The sequence below is a fragment of the Ptychodera flava genome, chromosome 7, assembly GCF_041260155.1.
Source record: "Ptychodera flava strain L36383 chromosome 7, AS_Pfla_20210202, whole genome shotgun sequence".
NCBI classification, from domain to species: domain Eukaryota; kingdom Metazoa; phylum Hemichordata; class Enteropneusta; family Ptychoderidae; genus Ptychodera; species Ptychodera flava.
Genome location: NC_091934.1, coordinates 22668658 through 22682506, shown reverse-complemented (window position 1 = coordinate 22682506; position 13849 = coordinate 22668658). Strand labels below are relative to the sequence as shown.

Here is a 13849-nt window from a genome sequence, read left to right as displayed (position 1 = left end):
ATACTTATGTCAAAATCAGCTGAAGGTCTACAACATTCTTTAGAAAAGTTGCATGCTTACAGTAACATACGGGGCCTTTCAATCAATATCAATGACCAAAACAATGATATTTAATAGGGGTAAACATGTCATAAGGAATCTGCAATTTCATATTGAAAAACGCATATATTGGTGTTATTTTTACACCGAATGGAAAGTTCAAACAAAATCAGATTAACATAAAAGATAAGGCAATGGAAGCTTTATTTAGCATTAAAAATCTATATTGTGTGAAAAATTCTAAATCCAAAGCTGTGTTTAAAACTTTTTGATTGTTTTATCGTACCATTCTTTCATATTGTTCAGAAATATGAGGGCTTAACTTACAAGTGTTGATAACTGCCATGAAAGTCTTTGTATATCACATCTCAGGTTAATTTTGTGAGTAAGTAAACGCACCCATTTTGAGGGTATTAGATCTGAGCTAGGCAGATTCCCTTATAAAATAAAGCTCAATGTGTCTGTGATAAGATATTGGTGGAGATTAAATAGTTTATCAGGAGACCATATTTTGAAAAATGCACTTAAAAATATACAAATTGGTTCCCCTGGGCAAAATTTATCCATTACGTTTTTGGGAATAGCAATCACAGTCATGTTTTCAGTGCATTTAGAATAAATTCTTATTCTCAGTTATGTAAGAAGTTAAAACATGAGTATGAAAATCAATACTTAGAAAATTGGAAGAGAACCCTTTTCAACGATTCAAGGAAGAATGGAAATGGTAGCAAAATTGTGCACTTATAGAATTTTCAAGACCAATTTTGGTTTTGAAAAATATTTAAGAGATATTTCAGATTTTGGGCTACGTAGAAGTTTGACAAAATATAGACTAAGTGATCATAATTTGCGTGTTGAAATTGGTGGGAAATGTAAACCTCATTTACCTTTAAATGAAAGAATGTGCTTGAGATGTGATATTAATGTAATAGATGATGAGTTTCACTCTTTATTCACGTGCAAGTGTCATATTTCTGAGAGTTCAATTTTGTGACAGAAAGGCGAAACAGATATTTTATCACTATGAGCGTTGAAGAAAAAGTACAAAACATGAAAAAGATAATGGAACCGAATTTTCTGAACCTAGTTATATTTATAAGGAATTCTGGTGTTTGCTTATCCTTCAATTAGCTCAGTTGGCAGCTTACACTTAGAGTTATGTTTGTACTTCAATCCAATTTACTTGGATTTATACATTTGATGGTGTTCAGTTTTGAACATGTTATTCTTTCATCTAAAACGTACAATACCACACTCTCTGTTAGTGTGTGTTGAGTAATAAAAGATTGATTGACTGATTGATTGATTGATTGATTGATTGATTGATGGATGGATGGATTGATTGATGAATTGATTGATTGATTGAATAAATTTTTTTATTTTCGAAAAACTAAAACGATGGAAAGATTTTTTACTCTAACAGCTTTAAAATGAACCCCCACAAGTGGTAGATCAGAAAAGAATTGTAAAAGTTTTGGAGTCCGAATATCAGCCCCCGGGGCGCATTCTACCTTAACGCATTCTAATAAAGTGCGCACACTATGCTCACCCGTGTTCACTCTGACACTCGCTCAAAACTTTCATAAGTTTGCTATGCATGAATTAGGGTGAACCCTCTAAGGTCGTGTTCTCAAATGAATCCTGGAGACATACGTAATTTGATATCAGTGTTGTTCCTCCAAATTCGTTTGGTGTAATCATAATTCAACACCTATGCTTGTATTCCAAACCGGCCATTCGTATTGGTCACGTAACCTTCGAACTAATGGCGCTCTGGTCACAGGTTATTTGTAAACGATACCAGTTGTGTCTGTGTTGGCTTGTGCAATCCTAAAATTTCGACTCGATCGTGCGTTTAAATATTGACTACATCCGGGGACTACATCCAACGACGGTCCAACACTGCGTTAACAGTAAATGCGCGAGCAAGTCTCGGGTTGATCAGCCAGAGTGATTTTCCAATCGACTATCGTTCAACTATGAATGCAGACAACCACGCTGGGACATACAAAACCCCCGGCCAGTACGTGTTTAAAGGTGTTGTGTGCGGAGGGTATATTAATAAAGGCCTTCTGGAGAATCCAGACAATGTTGACATCCGTGACGGCGATGTATTTGTCATCACGTATCCGAAATCAGGTAAGAATAGCGTGTAATCACAGCCACTGTACTCCACAGTTGAGGTATAGTACCACCACAGTCACCTGTGGTCTATTCCGCTTTGTGCCTATATGCGCCCCATAGACGTGTGTACATATGCCTGAGAAGAAGAGGCATATGTACAAACGTCTATGTGGCGCATAGACGCTGAGCGGAATAGACCACAGGTGACTGTGGTACCACGCAAAATAACATTTATAGTCGGGGAATCGTCGCTTCGGCATCTTGCGAAGCGTGTAAACCTGTCTGGAACTATGACATTCGACGCCGGGACATAGTTCAACTCCTTGACATGTGCATATGGCAGTTCGCACAGTCCCCGTTCTTCTGTAATGACCCTGTTACAGAGGTCACTCACTTTGACGTCAACTCGGTGCTAACTTTTCCAACTACAGTAAGAACTTGCTCTGTATACCCGGATTCTCAACCATGTATTACCGCTCACCATCTCCCTTCTGTTAAATAGCTAGTGAGAGGACGTCGGGATACGGAAACAGAGTAGAGGCTCAAAATTTTCAAAGATAATTACACTGTGTATTTCTTATACAACAGCAGAGAGAATGACCTCTGTAACAACACCAAGAAGGTATAGGTCATTGGGCCAAGGCCTACCAATGATAAGTACTAGTTGTCGTGCAATATTCGCTGATGAGAACCGAGACGTTTCAAATTGCTGTAGACATTATAACAGGACTATCTGTATTCAAATTAATGTGTTAGTTATACAAAGTTTGTTCATGAGTTGAACTTTTTGTGGGTTTGTACTGCCCCACAAGGTTCAAAGTAGAAAGGTCATGTTATAACATAGGAATATAAATGTGACTTATGCGTGCTGATTCATCCTGTAAACGTTGCATCGTTTCACAATAGGAACAACGTGGACTCAAGAAATAGTTTCCCTGGTACTGAATGGTTGTGACGTAGAAGCCATCAAGCGGAAGAGTTTGATACTTCGCGCGCCTTTCCTCGAATGGCGCTTGCCCATGAATTTTATGTAAGTTTAATAGAAACCATCCAGCGAATATTATGAAAATCACATCAAGGAAACCGATTTCTCTCCCCGGCTAACCGTCATTTAACCCTTTCAGTGCTGTAATTTTCCCACCAAAATTTCAGTGCAACATTTTAGCAATTTTTATGAATTTTTCTGTAATTCTTTAGATAATTTTGGATCATATTATCATTTGACATCACATTTCATTGGCTACAGTTTTTCACAAAAATTTTGGCAAAACTCGGAAAAAATTTGACTTGGACACATTTTATATGAGCGACAAAAATTGACTTTGGCGCTCAAAGGGTTAAAGGGACAACACGCTATAGAGCTTTGATAGTATTTTTGTAATTTTGGTTCCATAAAACAGGCACACTTAGTGTTCTCTTCAAGTATCTCGAAATGCAAAGTAAGATATTAGTCCTGCAAGCAAACAACATTTTGTCGAATATGATATTCTATCATAAATGAATGAATTCTGGTCTGGATTAAAATTAAGTCCTGTATAGTAACCTTGCACATAGCACACAGAGAGATTATTATTTGAAAATACTTCAGAAATCACCGCTAAAATTTGCTGTACAGAAAAAACATAAGGCTTAGATATGTAAATAATAAAAGGTAGTATGCGCCTCGAAAATGAAAGACTTAAACTTTTGCTGAAACTTTCCTACATTAAACTCTCAACCATTCTCTTACCAAATCAACAATAAAAATTTGGTGTCACCGTGCAAAGTTTGGACTTAGCCAAATAAATTACCCAACGTGCGATATTTGTAATTTAAAATGGCCGCCATCTGTGTGTTAACTCTATGAGGAAATAAACTTTTAGATTTTCGAAGTAAGACGGGGAAAGTTTTGTTTTTCTCAGAGAGCTTTAAAGTGAGCCTACAAGAGCTAGGTAGATCGGAAAATAATTCTAAGAAATTTGAGTGTGCGAATATTTGCCCCCCAGGCGCGTTCTACCTTAACACATTAAGTGTTTCTGCATGGTGTAAGCTTACGGATTCACACATCTAACTTTATCGATTAGCACTACACTTCTAAGTTATTCAAACAATCGATCTCCTGCAACGTCTTTATTCGTGGCATCTTTCTTTTCTCTGGATGAGTCGTCTTTAATAAATTTATTTCCTTTTCCATCAATTTCCCATCATTGCTCATTCGGTTACAAATTGATTTCGCTATTAATTTCTTTTTCGATTCTCATCTACAGATTAATTCTTCTTTGAAAAGAGAAAATATACAGAAATTCTCAAAAATAGAAGGACCCTTACTTTAACAGATTAACCATGATTTGTAAATTGAAAACATTGAAATTATAATGACATGGTTGATACAATTATCAATTATCAGCAGTGTCATTTCCAATGATCAGGTCTACAAATTGATACTATTCACGATAAATATTACATGCTAAATAATTAGGGAAAATTTTAAGGCATTTTGATATCAGCAAGCTACAAAGAATCGGAACTCTATCTTTTCGTTTTCTTCTCAGCGAACCATTTGATTACAGCAAAATGCAATTAAGTTGAAGGAAAAATATACTTTTTCAATTTTTGTTTTCGTGAAAATTGAAACTTTAAGTCAGTTTCCAAACAGAGTTGGCAGTGTCGGCCATTTTGACTTTCGAATACCTCTAAATTTGAATTTATTCGCTTCTATTGTAAGATACGATGCGGGATATGTGTTCTAGAAAATTGTCAAAAATTTCGTTCTACAAAGACAGTATGAGCGATAGTTTAAAACTATCATTTTCGAGATACTGCCAAATGACATTTTATGTCTAGTGAGCCTATATGCGCAGTAATTATGCGCAGTAAATGAACATCAGCCTCTTTTTGAACTGCCAGAGTCTACTGCCTAGGTTGGATTTTGTGCCAGACCATTGGAAGGTTTATCTCTTTTCTGCCGAAGTCTCTGTCAAGGCTAATACCGATAGCACATCCTGAATACCTACCAACTTTAAGTGGATTTGAACACATGAAAGTGTGCCCTCATCCAAGGCATGCGAAGAGCCACCTCCCAGTGCAACTGACACCATTAAAGGTCTTTGAAAAGGGAAAGGCAAGTATATGGTCTATTCACTTACATTGAAGGATTTCATTCCTCATGTAGCAAATCATTAGAATTGAGTGTTAATTGTTACAGACTGTTGATAGAGACAAGACGATTAGGAAATCTTGATTTTTGACAACGCTTAGCATTCAAGACTTTATAAATAGAACCTCAGAAAACCGTTGATTCCATAGGGTAAGATACTTGTGATGTCGCGTCAACCAAGCTGAGAGTCAGCAAAATCGGACTTAGTGTTCAAATTATATATCGTTCTTGCAACATGTCATACTGCTTTCAGTGTCCATGTTTACTGGTTATACTTGTCATACTTATTGTTTCTTTCATAACAATGTAGTATTTTACACAGATATCAAAACTTCCATCCTGACACAGTCCATGGATGACACATCACACACATAGACACAGACAAAGACACACATTTAATATGACTTAGTATACATAATAAGGCATAATGTATATGTACATGAATATATAGTTTACATGAACAACATACACACGCGCGCACACACACTCACATACATGTATATATGTATTATATATGTATGTATGTATATGAATATATATATATAAATATATATATATTACGAGGAAAGTAAAAGGCAATGTGTATATATATATATATATATATATATATATATATATATATATATATATATATATATATATATTACGAGGAAAGTAAAAAGGCAATGCAAAGCTTTATGTAAACACGAATAACAGAATTTATCAGCACTAATTAATTCCAATTTTTCTGATAATCGAAGGTTGCAACGTTATTTTAGGATTAAACAGCCCCCTGCCCTGAATTAAATCGACTCTGAGGAATCAAAATACTATGTGCCAGTCCATACAAGCATAACAATTCTGCGCTACCATCATAGACCTTGTTGCTAAATTGAGACTGGCATAGCTTGTTTTTGAAAGGTTGGCATTGCATGCAGGGCCTCTGCAGTATATGTCGACGTCGACTTGTCGCTTGAAGGACACGTAAACGTTGTTCTAAGCAATGCAATATCTCAATGGCAAAGACAGTCATACTTAAGGTAGAATGAGCCTCGAAAATGAAAGACTTAAACTTTTGGTAAACTTTCCTAAGGCCCGGTTCAAAAAAAAGTGATGAGGGGGGGGGGGCTGGAGGAATTCAGGGGGGATATGAAAATTTTGGGGGTAGTCGAGGGGGGGGGACTTGAAAGTTTTGCTCTGCCTATAGGGGGGGGGGGACCTGAAAATATTTTGACTCCCAACATTTTGATGTTGTCCAATGGTTCTAATATTAGTAATAATTAAACAAAATCTAGAACCGTTTTGTCATATTTTATGTCTTTAATCTCGAAAAAGTCTAAAAATGTATGAATGCCATTAAATTTTCGTAGAACAAGTTGGCCTTGTAATGGGGCAGGAGCTACAACTGTTGATAATTTTTCAATATTTCTATGCAATGTATCAAACACAGTTTCTTGGTTCTCTCTACAGCAATAGCATGCTGCTGAAAAACACAATATTCAGTTTGTAACAAAGCCCGTTTGTCTAAATATTGGTGATAATTGAATGATGCAAATGCACGTTACACGTAGGCTGTGTTGGCAAGCTGAATACTGGATAGCTCAACATTCTGTAGGGAGTAGAACAAGAACACAATTGTATAAACTGAACAAAAATATTGTCAAAATGAAAAGTTAATACAACTACTGCCCTGCTACTACATACTGGCAGTGACAGTGATACATGTAGCTCTGACTCTGATGTAGTTTAAGAAGAGTTTCGGTCATAGGACACTCAATTGACAGTGAAACATACATCTACTTGTACACAAGATCCATCCAGAGAGCAACACATAGAAGACTAGGGGACTAACAGTTACCATGGATTTTTGAATTCTGGCACATGAGAACAATCAAATATTAGAGAAAAAAGATGGGGTCACCATACTTGATCTTATACAAATGTACGATGAAAAGTCAGTTTTTCTAAAATCACTTAAAATCAATATATAAAACCATTCATTTCAAGTTCTTGCAGTGAATGAAATTTTCACATCTCATTGTACCAATAACACAAAAGTAAAACTTTGAACAGTAAAGACTCTAATATAAATGGAAAAATGTGTGACTAAATGGAATCTTTTATTTGTTATCAAATTTGCCATTATTACACCCAAAAACATTAATTTCATGGAATATTTTAACCTTCCAGTATTGTCAATTTTGTAAAACATTTTATAAGTGGCATCTAAGTTGTAGATGTCTTGTACTTTTGAAAAAAAAATTTCGGTAGGTCACTGTGCTCATTTTTTCACAATTTGGTTAAACGTAGCTAGAAATACATAATTTTCATTCTCTCTCATGATTGTCATTTTGTGTGCTTTTCAGCTGGTGCCATTGAACTGGCCAGAGTTGGATAAACTCAAGTCGGCTTAGACTGAGAAATCCAAAAAGTTCACTGATGCATTTAAAAATGAATCAATTTAAGAACTTGCCCTAGGTATATGGCTCTACAACCTGCTGATAAGAGGTAGTGTTGAACATCTGCGTGCAGAACGACACATTACATGTTTTTTTTACTCTGCGTGCATTCCTAATAAATTTGCGGCTATATGGTAATTTGGGGGGGGACTTGAAAATTTTTGAGGGTATTGAGGGGGGGACTTGAAAATTTTTGAGGGTATTGAGGGGGGGATCTGAAAAAAAATAAGATTTCAATCGCGATTCCTCCAGCCCCCCCCCCTCACCATTTTTTTTGAACGCGGCCTAAGTGCAGCTTTCATCATTCTCTTAACATATCCTCAATAAAAACCAGGGGTCACCGTGCAAATTTTGGAACTAGAATAACCAAATTACCTAAAGATCCGTCGCTCGCCCCCCCCCCCCCCCCTTCTAAGAGGGGAGCGTAGACAGCGCGATCGATCGACGGATCTTTGGATCAGTCTAGGAGAGACAACTGATTGATAATAGCTCGGATGATTAGACCTTATGAAGGAAATAAAAGATTCATTAGGCAGACAGAATTCATAACTGAATCGATAATTCAACAGTCCCAGTTTTATGCCTTGAAATATAACACTTTAATTCAATTCATTAGTTTGAAAAATAATACACCGCCAGTACGCAATGTGTTTATTTATTCATGTTTCTGCAGATTATCTACGTTGCAAGGAATCCTAAAGACACGGCGGTGTCGTTTTACCACTTTTACCGCAGTACACTAAGTCACGGGCTCTACAAAGGATCATGGGAAGACTTTTTAAAGATGTTCATGGACGGCCAGGGTAAGAGTTTCATGCGTGCCATTCAGACAGACAGAGATTCGTACAGACAAAACAAAATGACTGGAGGAAAGAGAATGTAAACACATCAATTTAGTGTCTGTCTGTTTGCCAAGTCTATCGGTATCATGTCAACTTCGAAGTTTTCCTGGGCGATATGTCCGATTGTGAATTCTGAGGGATGGTCTTGTAAGATTGTTAGTATTTCAAAAAAATAATATTTAACGAATTGTACACCTTGATAAACATCTAAATCCACATTATTACAGTTGACTACCGTCCCATGTTAATTTAATTTTGGTTAATTTTAACCACTGTAAAGTCGCTTTTAATCTTCAGCACATTCTTCTGTCTTTCTATCTACTTCATAAACCAACCGGTCCGCTTTCATCCTTGTAGTGAGTTTTGGCGACTGGTTTGATCACGTGATTGACTGGTGGAAATACAAGGACCATCCCAATGTTCTATATTTGAAATACGAAGACATGCAACAGGTATTATTTCAATATTTATTAAAATCCAGACTCGTTTTCATCGACTAACCTTTCCTTTTATCCATCAAATCAACACAATCAATCAATCGATTGTACGTTTTACTTTAAGGTGACAAAATCTGGAAAGAATTGGTATTCAGAGCAATTCAGAGATCCTAGACAGTACACACTTAAAGAATGATTCCTAAGCATTGGCAGTGAGCCTAGGGCTTGGCGATGAAATGATGAAAAGGGAGCTCTCCCAGCGCATAATGTACCCCGCCCACCCACACACACACACACACACACACACACACACACACACACACACACACACACACACACATACATCAAGCCGTTTTCGGAGGGCAAACGGTTTCTGAGAAGTTAGAGCCAGACTAGGACAAGTTAGGGCACGATTGACATGAGTGAATCTCTCACTCTATTGCCCTCATAGTGCAAGATTAATCATTGAAACAATTCTGCAGTGCAAATAGCCAGACAGAATATAAGCCTTCTATGGACCTTATCAAAGCGTTTGCAAATCCAAGAAATCGTAAACTGGCTTCTGAATCGATTTTCCCTCACAATTTCCACTCGTTACCACTCGTTATTATGTTTGTACAGTGCTATGAAATTATCTATTGTGTTTAAAGCTGGTCCTTCAAAAATTTGAGTGATTTCTTTTTCTGTACTATCCACTAAAAGATGTATAAACTTCGTTGTTACGTCATAGCATTAGCAATCGCATTTGGTTGCTCTGCAATCATATAAAGGCGAAATAACGTTTTTTTTTAAAAGACAAAAACGCAGGCTTACATACACCACCACATCATTGACTTGCAATAATGTCATCCCTTTCTAAGATTTAGAAAATCCTCATAAATTCTACGTAACTATTAATATTTACTTCGTTGTGGAAATATTAATAACTTTGAGTTCAAATATCTTTTTATTGCATCGCTAAACAGGATCCCCATGATGCAGTTCGCAGGATAGCCAAGCATCTCGACAAGACAATACCAGATGATTTGGTTGACGTAATCGTCAGGGAGACATCCTTCGACAAACTGAAAGGAAAAGAGTTTTATGAATTCAAGAAAGTGGTTGTGGATTCTGATATCAGTCCCTTTTTCAGGAAAGGTGTGAAAGCATGTACTTGTAGATGTCCAAAGACCCTAGTTGACGGTGAACGTTTTCAGTATTTGGCCCCTAGTGTTGCAAAATGATTTTTTTCTGTTGTTATATAACAAAATTTATGATCGTTGAATGGCTTTCAGTGTGGTTAAAAGTATACTGTCACCTGTTCCAATTTTGCCACAGTTACCATGGAAAGAGAAAATCTAACCAATCACAGATTTTAAGCGGGTGGCCGCTTTTTAAAAACAGCGCCCTCACATGGGCATTTTGAATACCAAGGAAAGCCCCTTTGACCAAATATGGGCATATTTAGATTACAGGTGGCTGTATACCTTTAAATGGGAATTATACACGTAGATCTCATGTGTTTATATAGAATGAAATATTTGCACAAATATTCAAGCGACAGTCCTCAATCCAAGCTTCACGCCTGTCTGCTTGTTGACATCGATCGCTCATGTTACGTTAGTCATTTGTTCTCTGTTGAAAGTTGTGCAGTGAATTAGCTCAGTGATAAAGCTGGTAACAAACCTGCCCCGTAAAAACACTTGAAAAAATTCGGCGAACAAGAAGAACAATGATAACTTCGTAAGAACCCTAGACTCTAATGATAAGTTTAAGATCATTGCCACAGTCTATACAAAACACGCAGCGTGTGTTTGAATTTGATTTCTTAGTACAACAATGTCGCGCGCATGATCATGATAATCTTTATCAACAGACATCAGTGATAGGCTCATCCTCTGTGTTAGAATATTTGCTTCTACAAAGTAGATTCAAAAATGCATTGAGTTCATTTTATTTTTGATACATGATACATAAGAAGTTTGAAGCCTGTGTCCCGTTCACAGTTGGTGACTGTTCCATCACGGAAGGACGGTGCCGTGTTAACGTTCGTTGTTTACATCTCCGCGTATACTGATGTGTTCCTCATTTATAACAGGTATCGTCGGTGACTGGGAGAACTATTTCACAGTTGCGCAGAATGCCAAATTTGAAGAACTCTACGAGGAAAGAATGCGGCAAACAGATTTGACCTTTGACTGGTGATAACTCTGCAGCTAGCTACAATCTTTCAATGCAAAACAAGTGAAACATACAACAATGCAACAGCATTATGTTTATCAATAACACGATTGGAACTAATTAGGGATAATTGGATGGTAAAGTAATGTCCATATAACCTGCAAATGTAACCTAATATCTGCTTTGCTTTTTAAGTTACACACTTGTTTTTATGAGTACTTTAGTATATCGCAACATTCAGCTATAGGGCACCTAACACTTTTGAGAAATTTGAAAACTATAAAAATCCAATTATCCCAAATTAGTTCCAGTCGTTTTCAATAGAGTAAAACAATGTTTCTACCTTGTAACGGATTATGTCTTTGTATTTTAGGCGGTTTTACTGATAACAGTAACGGAATGTTACAGTGCATGTCAGAAAGGTGTGATAGTGCAGTCATGGCAGTTCTCACTTTAACATCCAGTAAATGTTGGAAGTATATTTAAGCAATAAAGCACACCCAGCAACGGTATACTACGAGATTTTGACCAGTTCACTTTCATATATGCACGAGCGATAGCGAGTGCATATATGAAAGTGAACTGGTCAAAATCTCGTGGTATACCATCGCTGGGTGTGATTTATTGCTATTATGTTATAACAGTATATTGAAATTCTGGCGTGGAACGTCAAAAACGGATTTTTGCTTAACCTGAGAGCTCACGCGTGTGCCAGCCGTGGTATATCGCCAATATACCACGGCTCTTTTTGCGTCTCGACCAATCAGATCGCTGCATTTGCGCCATCAATATACTGGTATGATATAATAATCCATATACAACAATATGAAGACTACTAACAGAGTACTATTTTCAACACGAGATGTGATTGATGTTACTTTGGACTAACATCTTGTTATTTACTTTTGTAAAAATGACATCATGATGTATTTCGTCTACTACATGGTTATTTCTGTAGCATTGAAATGTGTATTAAAGGTAGTACGCGCCTCGAAAGTGAAAGATTTCATAAACATAATACTGATTACAAACTGATGATTTTGTTTGCATAAGATTTGCTTAGGACTACACTTACTTTGCTTGGTTTTTTATTGATGTGTGCAGGTACAATGATCTCATGAAAGATAACAAACTTTAAACCGTATTCCTATTCCATATCTTTCCATCAACACAGGAAAACACAACTCATATCTTTTCTCTAAATTTTAAGATATTGCTCATCCAACGCGTGGGTAGGTCCACTTAAGATGGTCAGAGTTATCGTGAGTGAAGGGATTATATCGTTTGTGATTGTACAATACGAAGAGAATATGTAGTAGACAGGTGAGAGATTAACCCCTTGAGCACTGTAATTTTTCCCGCCAAAAATTTTGATGTAACATTTTACCGATTTTATGAATTTTTATGTATTTTTTTTCATAATTTTGGAATAAATGGACATTACATTTCATTGGCTACAGATTTTTATCAAAATTTTAGCAAAAAAATAGGAAAATATTGACTGGTGTACATATGATAAAGGTGACAAAATTTGACCTTGGCGCTCAAAGGGTTAATCAATATCAATGCAGAGAACTTGGCTACTGTCTTGTCTGTCATTCTGCCTGCCTCCGTGGGTACATTGCTTGCAAGGCGAGGAGTGCCTGAGACGGGAAGTTCTACCGCTAGAGGGCGCTGCTCTGCCCAACCCATGTTTGAGAAGAGCAGGCCTGACTGCATTCATATGATGATCTTTTGTAATTAAACAGCTAATTATTTGGGGGTTTTGTCTTCAGACAAGACGCATTGTAATTTTAATGCATTCACAGTTATGTAGATTTGTTTTATTTGTGACTATGTGGAAATAAATTTATCTTTTTCAAAAAAAAAGAAGAGCAGGGCTCAAATCAATTCCTGATCCCTGGAAACAAATAATCAGTTCAAACATTCCAAATGAAGAAAGCTATGATCTTCTAGAGAAATACGATCTTATGAGAAGTGATGTCAAAACCAAGTCACTTTATCTGAAATTATTGACAAGAAATGGTAAGAAGTCAAAGGTCAAATGGGTCAATTTGGGCTGAAAGTCTCTGAGTCTCATTCTCATCAATAATTATAAATTTTCTTTATTCAGTAGTCTCAATAAGAATTGTAAGCAGTTCAGTATTCAGTACATGATTTAAATAGGAGATATTCCACAGAGGTCTAATTACAGGAAGCATGGTCAAAACTTTCAAGTGATGGGAAATGCCACATTTGAGGCCTAGAAGAAATCCTGGAACACATCTTATTTGAGTGTAAATATGCAAAATAAATCAGGCAGAAATGCATTTCTTTCTTTGTGAGAAAACACAGTATTGATGATAATATCAATATCAAAAGATTAGCAATTGCAGGAATTGTAAATGTCAATAATGCAACATCTGATTATACTATATCACTTCCTCTGTAAAATACAAAGTTTAATGTAAGGAATTCAGCTACTCTGCATGGGATGAAAGTTACCCTCCAATCCTATGTTATGCAACTCAAATGCTATCTTTTCTCATGGATGAACACATTGTACTTCACTTATAAGATGATGAACAAAGCTTATGATTTTTATCTCAAAAGTTTCCAAGCCTTTCAGGACTTGAAGTAGTGTCTTGAACACGTTCATATCATATGATGTTATTGAGTTTTCTTTCTCTTCAA

General features: G+C 36.5%; 1 protein-coding gene across 1 annotated transcript; it reads left to right on the top strand.

Annotated features, from left to right (window-relative positions):
- Window positions 1–1863: 1863 nt before the first annotated feature.
- LOC139137041 (sulfotransferase 1B1-like) lies at window positions 1864–12226 on the top strand. The gene is made up of 7 exons (XM_070704985.1): window positions 1864–2178; window positions 3070–3193; window positions 5050–5263; window positions 8411–8540; window positions 8937–9031; window positions 9982–10153; window positions 11094–12226. The coding sequence occupies exons 1-7, from the start codon at window positions 2019–2021 to the stop codon at window positions 11198–11200; spliced, it is 1002 nt and encodes a 333-aa protein (XP_070561086.1). The 5' UTR covers window positions 1864–2018; the 3' UTR covers window positions 11201–12226.
- Window positions 12227–13849: the final 1623 nt, after the last annotated feature.